The sequence below is a fragment of the Harpia harpyja genome, chromosome 15 (genome assembly GCF_026419915.1).
Source record: "Harpia harpyja isolate bHarHar1 chromosome 15, bHarHar1 primary haplotype, whole genome shotgun sequence".
NCBI classification, from domain to species: domain Eukaryota; kingdom Metazoa; phylum Chordata; class Aves; order Accipitriformes; family Accipitridae; genus Harpia; species Harpia harpyja.
In genome coordinates, this window is record NC_068954.1 from 8,495,258 (window position 1) to 8,510,592 (window position 15,335).

The 15,335-nt window shown below is 40.3% G+C and overlaps 1 protein-coding gene across 5 annotated transcripts in view; it reads right to left on the reverse strand.

The window, feature by feature from the left end:
• KLHL29 (kelch like family member 29) overlaps positions 1-15,335 on the reverse strand; it is a 408,889-nt gene that overhangs the window by 131,960 nt on the left and 261,594 nt on the right. For all 5 annotated transcript variants that reach the window (XM_052809692.1, XM_052809690.1, XM_052809687.1 and 2 more), the window contains 2 exons: positions 12,261-12,402; positions 10,961-11,503 (listed from right to left, as the gene is read on the reverse strand). In XM_052809692.1, the coding sequence (XP_052665652.1) occupies positions 10,961-11,503; positions 12,261-12,402 (685 nt within the window). The remainder of the gene's footprint in view (positions 1-10,960; positions 11,504-12,260; positions 12,403-15,335) is intronic.

A 15,335-nucleotide genomic window follows, 5' to 3' on the forward strand; every position in this document is an offset into this window, starting at 1 on the left:
CCATGTTTAAATGACAGAGTGACATGCTTACTTTCTAAATTTAGATAAGTCAGGGAAGAAATCTTACCTAACAGACCTGACTGCTTGTTAGGGTTCTTTAAAATAAGACATCAGTTTTGAATATACATGATTCTTCTTTCTCATCTACTGACCACATGATAACACTCAACAATGTTGTCATGTCTTTTCTTTATTATGATGTCTTTTTTTTACATATTCTGTTGTGCATTTAAGATTTTAAGTAAGAAGTCTCTTCATCTGTTTTTGGGAGGTAGGCTCAAGGTAGGTTCCTTGAACTCTCCTGGTTCTGAGTTCACGGCTGATAGACAACTACCAACCCGGCCACACACTCTCTCATTTTTCTTCCTTCCAAACTTGAAATATTAATTTCAGTGTCTTGGCATAGTTCCAGACTATGTAATTATAATCCAGATCCAGACTGGGTAATTATAAATTATATCCTTAAACCCACCTCTCCTATGCCATTTGCATGCAATACAGCTACCCTTTTTTCTGTCATAAACACACAGCGTGGTCCCACTCTACTCCAGGGCTGGCTACCTCCCACTGCAGTGTGAAGCTATCTTAAAAACCCAACATTGCTCTCAGCGCGTTCAAAGGGGTAGGAACCAGCCAATGTTACTAACTCAATAAACGCAAAAGGACTTTGTATATTTGAAATAGGCTCCTTCTCTTAACTGTCTATTAAAATATATTTTGATATTTAGAATTTGTCCTCTAAATATGTTAACACATTATTTCCAGGCACTTCTGTAGATCTTCAGTATATAAGTAGCCCTTCTCCACTTTCTTTAAAACTCAAAAAGAAGACTCAGTATCAGGAAATACCAAATCTTACTGAAATACTGAATCTAGCACTCCAACATCCGAGAATTTGGATAAAAATATATGCTAAAATAATTTCCTGGCTTTAGTAAAATTCGTAATTGAGTTTACCCTTAAAGCCAAGAGGTATTCTCAGCACTACTTTATCTCTGTGAAAGTGAATTAAAGCATCCCTGACTGATAACACCTAGATTCACTGCACATGGTTTGCCTATATGGCAGTTTTGAGAGAAAGGAAAAAAAAAAGTAAAGTAATGATGGCTTATCCAAAGGTATAAGGGGCACTTCTAGGGAAGGGCTGTGGAACTCACTCACGTTCTCACAGAATAAGATCTTATTGGTGTGGGGCTTTAACAGATTGACTCTTCTTGTAACTTACTCAATTTCTACTCATGAGCAGATTTGACTGTCCTTGAATACCTGATCTTTGGACAGGATGTCAAATTGTTTTTACCATTCTAGCAAGTCGAACACATGAAGAACTGTGTTACTCTGGAGCTGAAGGAACATAACCCCTGTTCTTGCTACATTTATACAAATGAAAGAGAGATTCCTGTATTTCTTCAGAGTGCAAGGATTCTCTACATACTGATGGTTAAATATCGGCATCTGTCTAAATCTGAAATCACTTGACTGATTCCTGCTGGAGGTTATCTGCTATCCATCTAGCAAAAGTTCTTCTGAAATGCTCCTGAAAAGTGCTTTTCTATTTGGATGCTCAATATGGCTTCCAAATCAGAGCTCTAACCATCTTACAGAAGTATAAAAAAAAACCTCAAAGAAATGCACTGTTCATAAAACAGCATGGTTTGGCCATGATGGGAGTATATTTAGCAGAAAAACATCTCAACCCCAGCAAATTCAGCCATCTAGAAAATTCACATCTGTAACAAAGTCCACACAGCATGCAGGAAAAGGCAAAGAGCAGAATCTCCTATTTCCTAGGTGACAGGCAATAGGAACCTACTAGCACTGCTCCTCCACCTATTTTCCACAGGATGGTAGTGTTTTGTGCAAAATGATCCTTGCTTTAAAGACCATCCACAGCTTGGGGATGCAAGGAACATTTCCCTCTTCATTCACAAGGAAAAGGTCATGCAGCGGAGCTGGGCTTGAAGTTGGATTTGGATCCTCTGTAAATCAGTCAGACTGAACAGGAGTGTCAACCCGCATTTCTCTTAAGAACTCTTCCATTTTAGCCAATTTTGTCTTTTTCATACCATCTTCCTCATTCTCACCCAAATACTTCAGTGTGCAGATTGATGGACAAAACACATTTTGTCTTCCTCTGAAACACCAGAGGAATCATGAATAAATACATAATGTTCTCTTTAATCCTACATTCTTGGGGTTTTTTGATGTTGCAATGCCAATGAAAATTGTGCAGAATATAATGTACAAAGTCTTTAGGCAAACCCTCCAATCTGTTTTAGCTCCTTCGAAAGTATTACACAGTCATACTGTGCAAACTTGACTAAGTATCTTGGCATCTTGTCTAGTCAAATGCTTCTGACTTAATTGTCAGTACACATAGGTGTATGTATATATTACTGTCTATACTCCTGGTCAAATACTTATCTTGAACTTCCTGATTTTGTTAGCAGCCCAAGGATTTTTCCAGTACAGTAGTAAGTACATACAACACTACATGCTGTAATTTTCTGAATTTAATATGACAAAATTTCATGATGCTATTACTTGTACATCTAGATGATGGAAGTTTTGTCTATGAGTAAACTTATGTACCTCCTTCCTAGTGATGATTTCATCACTAGATTTCATATCTAGTCTGGGAATCTAATGTAATGATTTGTAAATATTAAGATGGAACTATATACAAATACCTTGCTATCCTCACTTGGTACAACTAGAAACCTGAATATATGCATAACACAAAGCAGACTGAATGCAACAAGCTTAAACATCCTACTGTGTGGAAAGAACTATGCAGCATATCTTTGTGACAATGTACAGGAACACAACATACAGAAACAAGTACGTCCATTGCTGGGAAGAATTTTCTTGCATGTACCATTCAAATTTGTCCTGGTTTCAGCTGGGATAGAGTTAATTTTCTTTCTAGTAGCTGGTATAGTGCTATGTTTTTGCGTTAGGTATGAGAAGAATGTTAGCAACAACGGAAAACATCAGTGTTATCAAGTAGTGTTTATATCAAGTCAATGGTTTTTCAGCTTCTGATGCCCAGCCAGCAAGAAGGCTGGAGGGGCACAAGAAGTTGGGAGGGGACACAGCCAGGACAGCTGACCTAAACTGGCCAGAGGGATATTCCATACCATGTGATGTCATGCCCAGTATATAAAGGGGGGGAGCTGGCCGGGAGGGTGGGGGACCGCTGCTCGGGAACTAACTGGGCATTGGTCCACTAGGCATGAGCAATTGCACTGTGCATCACTTGTTTTGTATATTCCAATTCTTTTATTATTATTATTGTAATTTTATTATTGTTATTATCATTATTATTTTTTTCCTTTCTGTCTTATTAAACTGTTCTTATCTCAACACACGAGTTTTCCTTTTTTTTCCTGATTCTCTCCCCCATCCCACTGGGTGGGGGGGAGTGAGTGAGCGGCTGCGTGGTGCTTAGTCACTGGCTGGGGTTAAACCATGACAAAATTGTTGCCCAAATTATTTCCTACTTAAACAATGAAAGAAAAACTAAAGGAAAGAAAGCATTAACACAAATGCTCGTGAACTTAAAAAACACAAACCATTCCTCTCCTCATAGTATGTATCTTGTGAACATAGAAGACATCTGAAACAAGCAGATTTATGGGATGTTACACCAAAACTAGTTTCCTGACAGTTATTCTTGCTTTTGCTTCAGCCAAAGTCCTTGTATCTTTAGTCTTACAAAATATGCACATCAGTTATTTACAGACAAATAGTTAATTTTTTAAAAAAATTATGCCCATAAAAGCACCTTGAAGATGCTTGTTGTTATTATTATTATTATTAATATTATTATTATTACTACTACTACTATTACTACTATTATTATTATTGACTGCAGCAAAAAGCCCAGCCTTGCCGTGGGACAGTGGAGCTTATCATCAGTAATCTCAAGGCACAGCAGGGTAAAAAAAGTTGCTATTTGAAAACGTTTGTGTTTCACAAATGTGTTTAGATTTTTTAAATCTAACATGGGACAGAATCATTCTCATTCTGAATGCAATGAGACAGAAATGACTCTTCTTCATTCAGAGTTCACGCACTGCTCCATGGAGCACTGCCGATTACAAAAAAAAAAGAATTTCCACTTTTTTGTGGGGAAACCAAAAACCATTTGCAATTTAATAAATCCACTGGTCTGGAGATTTCTGGACATCACAGAATAGCCCATTTTGAGAACATTTAAGTGTATACACAAATGCACAGTCTGGCTCCTGATGGACCCAGCTTGTTCAGTTTGGACTGAGCATGAAGTCCCCATTCTCTGCTGACTCTCTGCAGTAGCTATAACTTGACTATCCATTTTTTAAGTCATGACAGCAAAAGAAGTGGAATTATCCTGCTGTGAAAAGGAAGAAACCTTAGTGGGAAATTCAAGGAAAGGCCAAACTTGTAGAGAGAATTGCATGTTCAGGAAAGGTAGCTCTAAGGTGGCTCCAGGCATATGAGGACAGCGTGAAAGGGAACAGGTAAGTTTCCCGTTGCATCCAAAGGGTTGGATGCAGACAAGGGTTGCATCCAAATATGTGTCAGGAGTTGAACAAGACAGAGGACCGAGGGAAGACAAGGTCAGAGAAATCAGAAATTAAACATAAGGAGTTCTGAAAGGAAAACAGAGACTCTGCAAGTGTAACTTTCAGAACAACCAAATGCAGTTCCAGCTCTCTGCAAGGGATTTTTGGAGCAGCATTTGGATGGATGTATAGGTAGCCTACCTGGAAATTTGGGCTGAGTTGCCCCTTATGTATTCTGTGCCCAAAGGGGAGCCTAGATTTTGGTTATTATCCAGCCCCCGAGAATTTTGCACTTTGTGAGTACAGCGTTTTGTGGATGGGAGAGAAAATAGTAATTCCACAGAACTCTGCCGCCTCTCAGGCTTATTTTGAATGCATTTAGTGGCCACTGTCATGAACAAAACCATATGTGTTAAGAAACCACATTCTAAGCAAACCATGTCTTAGACTTCAGGGTGGGAAGAAACTCAAGACATCTTCAAATATATCATTGTCTAATTACCTAAGTGGATCTGCAAGTGATGACATAATATCACATAACAGAGCAAAATCAAAGTTCTTCAGCTCTGTACTTTCAAGAACAGATGAACAACAGTTGCAAATCTGGTGCTTATTTAAAAAAACAGCTATGAACAAAAGCAGCATGGAGCAGATGATTTTTTAGAGCAGTTTCAGGGAGTTTTAACACACTTTAGCAACCCCACACTTTTTTTTACAATAACCCTCATAAAGTATTGGTAGTGGTCAGAGGCTCTTGCTCCAGTTGAAACTTGGAAGTCTCAAGTCACTCACACACTGAGAGCTGCCAATCAAAAGAGAATCTGATGACCTTCTTTATGCTGTATGTTTAGCAATGCAATGTTCTACGATTATTACAAGTCCTCTTTGACTCTTCAGTACACTAAATCACTGTCTGTCATGACCTCACCGATAGTGGCATTAAAAGACAGGGCAGGAATTACTGAAAATACTCCACCTGGAACACAAAAAGGTGAAATGTATTTCAGTCTCACTCAAGCGATGGCTTACATACCCTCATCAACTTTGCAATTCCATTAAGATTATTCTAATGACAGAAAACTGTAATTAATCTTGAAAAAGGATTTGATTTTAGAGGACCTGTTCAAGCAGTTTGCTTTAAGTTGATGTACAATGCTAACAGACTTCAATGCTAACCTAACTGTCCTTCAAGAAATAGGAGATAGAATGCACTCATTTCCATTGTAGACTTCCTTCCCCACGACTATATGCATACATATTCTCATATATATATATACATGTACACACACATACTAACATTTTATGTATAATTTTATATCCGTAATTTTTATAATCCATCTATTTATCTATCTACCTATCTGTATCTATGGATACAAAAATAAGGGAGATTTTCCTAAGGTTACACAGACCCTGTATTCTGGTGCAAGGCAGAGAACTGAAACCAGGCTTTCTAGAGTCCTCATCGCACAATTTCCTTTAATTAACGTTATTAGAGTTCCAAAGGCTAGGTTGCACTTTAAATTTAAACACCCCCCCTGCCCCCCAGCATTCATGTCTAGAACTAGGTACACTCACAGAATTGCAGGTCAAGCTGAAATCCCTTTGAAAATTCAGCCTTTTGTGAAGAAAAAGTTGATGGTTATTGACAAAATGTTGTAGTCTGCCTTGTTACTATTCATGATTAAGGAAAGTAAATATTGTCTGAGGTCTAATGAGAATTCCAATGCAATAAAGTCAAGTGTGAAAGGTGCAATCAATAACTGATGATGCAACAGTATTCGTTTGTAGTTTTGTTATTGTTTAGTTCATCGTATTTGGTCATGCTTGAAAATGAAGTGTTAAGAAATTAGTGCTACAAGGATTAACATTCAGATTTTATTTCTGATATTGTTATGTTTCTACAGTCATTACATTCTGAACGCTAATTAGCATCTGATTTCTTTTCCCACAAGTTAAGGACTGCAAACCAAAGAATTATAGAACAAAAATACTATGGAAACAAACATCAATATTATCCATGAACATCCACAAATTAAAACCCATGATGTCCATAGTTAATTTTACACTGCAGGAGAAAGTACTGCAATGAAGAACTGTATTTTCCTCATTTTTTGTGTTAGCCACAATGCTTCAAAGTATATCAAGTTTATGAAGAAAGTGTCTTTTCCAATGTGTAACAGATCTTAGAGTCCAAGCTGGAACGTTTATGTCCTACATATGGCAGGGCTATCCACCAAGGGTTCAGTTTGGGGTTTACTACAAGTCTTGGATATAAAGAAACATACTGCCATATGAAAAAGTCAAGGACTAAATCTCAGTTAGTCAGTTATTTCTGCAAGGAAACCAATCTCTTCTAGTCCTTCATCAATTTCTCTCTCTTTTGGCTCAGCTGGATTGGCAGGCACATAGACATTGGTCTCTGTCACTGTGCCATGGCATGGGATAGTGGTACCTTGTGGCAGAAACCAAAGGGATGTTTTCTGTCCCTCTCTCTTCCCTGAAGGCACGTTGTACAAGTGACAACTTGTGCTGGCACATCATGTAGCCTGAAGATACTGAAATTATGTTTGAATATTATTTGCAACCCTGTATTTTCTGAAGAAGCCACAGAAAAATTTGGCTATGCAAACTTCATTGGATCTTCACTGAATATGTTCACAATGAACATCTTCATGTTTCTGAATATTCTGCTTTATTAATTCCCCTGGCACTTAATCTTCAGATTATAGAGCAAGACTTAGGACATGGATAGAAAACAAGGGCTGATTCTGTTCTAAAATATTAGGTTAGATGTCTGTGCTAAGTTGACATGGCTTTTGAAGTCAGCTGGGAGTATTTGGCATAAATCCTGTCCAAAAGGAATTACAGGCCAAACCAGACACCTCTCAAAACGGCTGTTGATTGTGTATGGTGAAAGATCCCATGCATTTCATAAGAAAGCTCTACAGTTCTTCACACATTGCTAAAAGCAGTAATTACTTTGAAACATTATTTATGTCTCTCATAATGTGACTACTTTATAAATTCACCAAGTAAATGGATCATGTAGCTAAACTTAACATTTGTATTTAGCATATTACAGAAGCAGTAAAAAAATCCCTTCACAGAATATAACCCATCCAGACCAAGAAGATTCTCTAATCCATGCAAAAATTATTTCCTTACAAGTAGTTTCAATGGAATTAGGTAGGAATTAGCTGTGACACTGTAAAGAGAATGACATATCTGTTTTATATCACGGTTCTTGTTATCAAAATGTATTTTTTGCAGAGCCATGGAAATGACTCTTTCCGTCACGTAAGTGAGATCTCTTGACCTATTGCAAATGAAATGGCATACTACCACTGACTTTAAGTTTTGGCAACTTATTTGTTTACTTTTGTTTAGAAACAGCCAAGTAAGAAACCTAGTTCTGCATGAGTACTGTATAATATGGCCCAAACATGTACACAGCCAAATGAAAGATAATTATGGGAAATAAAACATGAAGTTTCAAATCAGCTCCCTAATAAAGTCTAAAAATATAAGAAACCCTATCATATTAACCAGCAAGAACTGCTCTTTTACTTAAGGGATAGTTGAGTAATTATTCAAACCTGTACAAGACTGGATTGTCAAGTGAAATAATAATACAGAGTATCTCAGGATAATGAGATAGATCTTAAGGCCATTAGCAGCGGCTCTTATTATAATGCTGGCCAAGGTTCCCCAAGAAAGAGAGAGAATATTTAAATGAAACTTGTAGAGAACTAGTTTGAACTTGTATATTTGAACAGCTTAGTACTGTCTCATAGTTTCCCTTCCTTCCTGGAGAGAAAGGTGCCTATCATGTAAGACTGTGAAATCAGTCAGGCTTTAGAGACTGAAATCCCTGAGGGCAGAAATTAAAACAAAAAATAATTTGAAAATTGAACCACATTGAAATCCATACAGTTTATAAACAGAATCTTATCCTAGCAAGGTTTTAAGGTCTGGTTAGACACCCAGTTGTCGTCTTTTTCCTGATTCTTTCTCTCTCATTCAAAACAACCAAACCCAACATAGATCTCTGACTTTAGGTTTGACAAGAAGAATTATACCTTTAGACATACGGGCTTTTAAGATTAGAAATGGAGGAAGAGGTTATTTTTTCTCTATAAAATAGGTCCTGCTTATGAGACTTCTGTGTATGCATGCTTCATTATCTTACATTTGTTTCTTTTTAACCACTACAGAAACAGGAATAATTCAATAGCTGATGGTTATAGACAAGCTAGCTAATCCCTGGGAAAACAGTTGTCTAGCTTGCAGTTTATAAGGTACAGTATGGCTAATGTGTCAGCAGTTGTCATGGATTAGAAATATGGGTTGTTTTAATATTCTCCTTACAAGCCTCTCTTAGGTACAAAGGTTTCCAAATACCAGACCAGAGCTAGGTCTGGCATGCCTGGCATACTCCAGTGAGGAACTCTCCTCACCTTAATGAACGCCTCCTCAGCTGACTGTACTCAGTGGCTCTCGGACAATTAGACTAGACTAGAGTTTACAGCAGTTTAAGCAACAATGCTGACTAAGACTTTGCAAATCAAATATTAAAAGACTGATTAAATATTTTACGATCTTTTTATTTAGGCGTTGATTTGAAGTTTACTTCACCTGCTAGCCAGAGATATGCTGAAGGTTAATTGATGGGGGAAGAGTAAGTAACAGCTGATGCTGCTGCCCCTAAGTATGCAAGGCATTTAAGAGTATTCCTAACCTCAAGTGTGCAGTCACTGACATGCTCATTTGTCTCACTAGGTTAGTGTCACTAGGGCTCAGATATGTGATCAAATTACCGCAGTGAAAGTGGTTTAAGCTTATGTGTTTTTCCTTGTATTGTATATTTGCACGTCTCCAGTGACACCAAGTAATCCTTTAAATTGTGTTAATTTGATCATGTATCTGAGTATCCAGTGCAGTAAATTGGGATAGGTGGCTATGAAAAGTGGAGATGATGCCTTTTAGAAGACAAATAGCTTCCACGAAGAAGAGAGACATTCAGCAGAACCACTACAGCTCAGTCTACCCCTTTCTCCTTCTACAAAAGAAAGGGTTTGTAACCCGACCTGACAAACTGCTTTTGTGGATTTTGGTTTTTGGTTTTTGTTTTTTTTTTTAAAGGGAAAGAATTAACAAAACTCTTATAAAGCAACTGTTGGTCAATTTTTGGCTACCTGACTGGGCCGGTATCACTTAAAGTCCATCTAGATCTTAAAGAAAAATTCAGAAGCTCACCATCCAGCAAGCGTTCTCATCATATTTGGGCTTGGAGTTGAAAATTTAAAAGCAGTCCAAATATTTAGCTTTAGAAAAGTACTGCTCAGCTTGTGCCTGAACTCCTTTTCAAGAGACGTTTCGTAAGGATTTGCACATACCAAAGTACAATTTACGTAATAAGCAGGAAGAGTTATTGGACTAATCATTTTTAATAGAGATTCCTTGTCTTTAATACAGAGCTACACAATAGAACTTAATAGCTTGTGGCAAGTAAATAATTTACACATGGATTGTGTCTGAATACAAATGTATACATAAAAAATCACAGACTTAATGAAGCCTTTGGGGCGTTTTTTTTTAAATCAATTTAATTGATTTTGCTGATAGGTCTGCATTTATATTTTTGTAAGCTACATTTTGCTTTACCTGTGCATGTGGCACAGTCCTGATTTTTAAGGGAGGCAGGGAAAACTCTGCAAATGAAATTAGAAACTGAGTACGCAGAGCGTAGGTATTTTTGAAGCGTCTAGGGTAAGACACTCAGAAATAACACTCCAACATGAGCCAGTGGTGTGGCTCATCTAAAAACTACTTATCAGAAAAGGTCAACCTCTCAGCAGCGCTCATGACTATTCAGGGTGTTTTGTAGCATTTGAGCCCAACGAAGCTGGTAATGAAGAGTTTTCCCCTTAACGCTGAACGTTTTGGGCTGTTCAGCTTCAGTCAGCAGGGTTACTTTGCATTTGGCTTGGGCTTCTACTAGAGTGGGGAGAGGACAACGGTTGAAGAAGAAGGTTAGTTTTGTGACTAATGCACAAGCGAAGCCAGAAGGGAAGTGGTCGGATGGAAACATGGGTGCGTGTTTCAAAGGGAGAGGCACGGGATGATGGCTGCTTTATCATCGGGAGCACCAGCTTATCTGACGGGCCCGAAAGCCGTTTATTCACTACAAAATACGCCCACAGCTCGTCCTCCCTCTTTCTAACGCGCTGCTTTTTGTCGTCGTTAACTCATAAAAGCTACGCATCAAAAGCAAGCACGGAGACAGATGCCGGAGCCGGGCCGGCGGGCCTGAGGAGAGCGGCGGGGAGGCCCGGGGGTCCGCCGCCATCCTCGGCCCCGCCGCCCGCCCCTGCCCGCGCGCCCCGCGGGGCCGAGCCGGCCCGCCTTACCTTTGGGGTGCCAGGGGTCCGTGAACTCGTACTTCCCCACGCCGATGGTCCGCAGCATCTGCACCCCGTTGGTGTTGTCCGGGCCCCCCGCCGTATTGGGGGGCAGCGGGCCGGCCGCCTGCCCGTTGGTGGCGGGCGCGCCGCTGGGCAGGGCGGCCGAGGGCAGAGCCGGCGGCGGCGGTGGCAGCATGGGGCAGGCCAGGTGGCCGTTGCCCACCGCCCCGGGGCCCGGGTGGGCCACCGGGCCCACGCCGCTCATGGAGGACATGCTGAGGGGCTGGCTGTTGGTGTACAAGGGCTGGCTCTGGAGGTTGACCACCATGTTGCTGAGGGGCTGGGAGGGCTGCGGCTGGAGCTGGTAGTGGGCCGGCATCAGCGGGAGCTGGGGGGTGACGTGCGGAGGGAGGGAGGGCGTGACGCCGATGACGGGGGCCTGGACGTTGGCGGCCGGGCTGAAGGTGGGTGGCTGCGTCATCCCGTAGGAGTGTGTGATCAGGGCGGGCTGGCTGCCTGCCGCCACCGTGGTGACCCAGGGCGCTGCACCTGCGGCACGAAGGAAGGCCGGCAATGGCGGCGGGCTCGCCATGGGGGAGACCAGAACAAAAATAAACACCCCCAGCCTTCCCCTCCTGCGCCCGCGCCTGCCACCGAATCGCACCGACGCGCCCCGCTCCTTCGCCGTACCTAAAGCAGTTCAGGGGCTGGAAGCGTTCCCAACCGGTAAGCGCGTAAAATTGCTACGGCGATGTGAGTGCGATTGTTAAAATACTCGTCAGGTGACATGTGGCATGTTTGCGGTTTTATGTATTTTGCGCTTTATGCAGCTTAAGCACACGCTTCCAAGAAAATTAACCTCTTTCCCCACCGTGCTTTCATGGCTCCCTGACAAACACTCTGTGTGTATAATAATGGTGCTCCAGCCACTACAAAGAGATTGTAATTAGGCGTCTGGCATAGTAGCACAATGTATGATATGTGTCTGGAAGCTGGAAATCATTTCAGGTAGTTCTGGACATAAAAGAGGTCTTAAAGTATTACAGAATGCCTTTTCCTCTAGTGAAGGCAAAGAAGGAGGAAATAACACCCCACTCTAATGAACTTGCAGGCATCTTAATACATTTATATTAGCCCCAGCACAGAAGAAACTTGAGGGGTCTTTAGAATCAGAGAAAAACCCTGCTAAAGAATAAAGAAAGAGCTCACAATGAAGTCTAATTTACAGAGGTAAATGGAGATACTGCATTGAATTTGCTTTGAACAATTTTCCCTTGTAGAATTACAAATAAGATTAGAAACATACCTGGGTTTTCATTCTCCCTCATCTGTTTAGATGGAGGCTCATCAGTGTCCCAGGGTGTGGACTGATTGATTGGTGTCTGTCCCCACCTGACGCTCGTTGCAAGTCCTTGAGGCTGATTTTCAGTCTTGGAAATGCAAGGTGTCTACCAGAGAGAGAGAAAAATACAGAAAAAAAATGTTCAGACTATTGGGAATAATTACTGCTCCTCATAGTAGCTTGCTTGTTTGTTTGTTTGTTACAGTCCAAGAGGATATCCTAAAATCTTTAAGTAACATTCTCCTCCAGGCTTGCATGACATGTCCGTATGGAAAATACAATATATTTGAAAAAAATACTTCTGGAAATTTAATAGATCCACCTTTAACAAAAAAAAAAATCCACAACAAACTAGCATTGACAGAAATAAGTTGCTTCTTTTGCCATGAAAATAAAAAAACCAAACAGATATGGTACTATCCTTTCAGTCACAGCTTACATAAAATGGGACAATCTTCTGTTTGCTCAATCTCTTCCAAAAATAGTGAGTTTTGTTTAGCAGAAGTCAGAACAAGAGAGACTTATTTACAACCGTAGGACAAATTACTGTAGAACAGTAAAGAGAAGTCTTAGTATTTACTGTCTGTCAACCCTTAAAATTGAATGCCAATAAAAAAAGGCAGCATAACAGTCATTGGCCGCTAAAGTGGGTATGTTGGCAGTTCTTCAGAGATGTTAAAATAACTGTAAAGTAGGGGAAGGATCGGGGCTGAATAATCATCAAAGGGGATATGATCTGAAAGAGATTTCTTGCTAAAGAAACTATCACATGGATTTAAATGCTAAGCCAGTCCCCCTTTCCCCCCCTCAGGCCAGTTTTAGGGGATCTTCCCAAACAACCATGCCTTTACTGAGAAAAGGCCTGTAGAAAACAAGGGTGTTCCAACAGGTCTCATTTATTTAACTCTGCAGTGTATTTCATTGCTGGAAGATTAGAAGTTTTTTTGTTTTGTTTTTACTGGTGTCAGAACCTCTAAACCAAGAAAACGGAACCAGCTGCCTATTGCTGAATGAGTACTGAGGACTGAAGCCATAAAGAACAGGAGACCAGTCTGAGCGATCGCTTGTTTGCCTTACATCTGGGAAGTAATTTAGCTCTGAGACGGGGGTACAGCGGCTCCATAAATGCCCTGGGTCACATAGTACCAATGAAATCTCTGTCAACACCAGCAGCTTTTTTCCCCATCACCAGTACCTCAATCGCTCCATGAAAACAAGTCATTAATGGGCCCATTTATGCCCTCTGCAAATACATGCACACCTTTCCAAAGCCCATCAGTCATTCCCTGTGTCTTTAAATCCATTGCAGGTGCCTGCTTCCTCCTGCCCTCCCTTCTCCCCCACTAACACCCCTGCTAGCTCTTCTGCCCTGCTCCAATGCTCCCTTCTTCATCCAAGTGCCTCTGACATCTCCTATCAGCCACTCCCTTTTCCACCTGAGCTTTATCCTCCTTGGGCTCTGGGAGTCAGAAGTCCTGGGTGCAGACCTTAATAGAGGATAGGGTTTTTGCTGTGCTGCTCTCTCTGCTCCAGAAGCCACAATGGGAATACTTTCCCCACTAGAAATGCTATACTTCGTTAAATGCAGATGTTCACAGGGAAATGTGATTCTTAATGTCTCTTTTTGTATGGAATCTTGAAGTTAGAATTTTCAGTTTCTGTCCAAATTACTGGGTTTTTTTTCAAAATGCATCAATTTATTCTTTTCCATGGTCTTTTTTGTTTGTTTGTTTTTGTTGTTTTTTTTGTAATTTAACCTCTTCAGATTTTTTTCTATTCTGTGGGCACCAAGGACAACAATATCCAGGTTTTAGATTCACATTTCCTTCTGCCCCCACCATTTCAACTACTTTACAACTTTTGCAATTGAAATAAAAATGAGAGTCAGGAAAGGCAAAAAAAGAGGACATGCAGACAAGCAAGAGCTTTAAGATCCATTCTGTTGTATTCATGGCAAAGAAAGGGCAGGAGGGGAAGAAATAAATCTCAGTTTTGAAATGCTTTCTATTTATAAACCGTCCTGAGAAAAGGCTTAATCTGAATACCTTTAGCTTTTACATTGTACAAGGTCCTTGACACAGGAGGATGTAACGCTGTTGGTGGTTTACCAGTTCATGTTAGCAGTATCCCTTTGGATCTAGCTAAACTGTTTAACAGTGGCCGAAGCACTCTGCAGTAGAAAAAGAAAGAAGCAAAAAAAGGCACCACCAGCATTTTCTGCCTATTTATCAGCTAAGATACTTCCCCCAGAAACACTACTATTTATCCCAAAGAAAAGCTTTAAAAAACAGTAAATGCAATAAAAAGAACTGGGCATTTTTATGAATCATCAAAGACAGGAGGATTCACAACTCAAACGATGCCCCGCATGTTCCACATGTGGCATCATCTGTGTGTTGCGTTTCATTGTTGTATGAACTGGGTCTTATAAGTGGGTTTGAAATACATACTTCTCATTATTGTGCGGCATTGTCAAGATGTGCAGCATCTTGTGTGACTTTGTTACATCCCCAAGCTGCTTTAAAACAGTGTCAGTCTAAAATAAGAAAAGAATATTCCTGTACCTTAAATAATACAGAACCACACACATGCTATAATTTTAAAAGAACCCATATGTTCTGTACAGAATGGGTAAGAAAGGGAGTATGTGACACAGCTCTCCTAAATCATACAAAAATCCGGTTGTCTATTTTGCAGCTGAAAGCTTGCTTTCCAAAAAACAAGAGCACCAGATCAGACACATTTGAAACTGGTGGAGTTAGCACCCAAATCTAGATCTAAATTCCATACTTTGAGCATTAATAAAGAGGAAGGAGGTTTGCTGTCAATAAATACTTCTCCACTTTCACAAAATGCTATTTTTTTCCAAATTTTTTTCACTAAATATGCTCACAAACCCTGCTTCTTAGAGGCTCAGTGGATTTAAGTGCATGAGACCAGCACACTGCTTTCAAACTGTACTCCTGAGCTTGTATTTATTTGATCAGAAAAAGCTAGAGATTAGTTGGCATGAAATCACAACACACGTTCATGAAACAC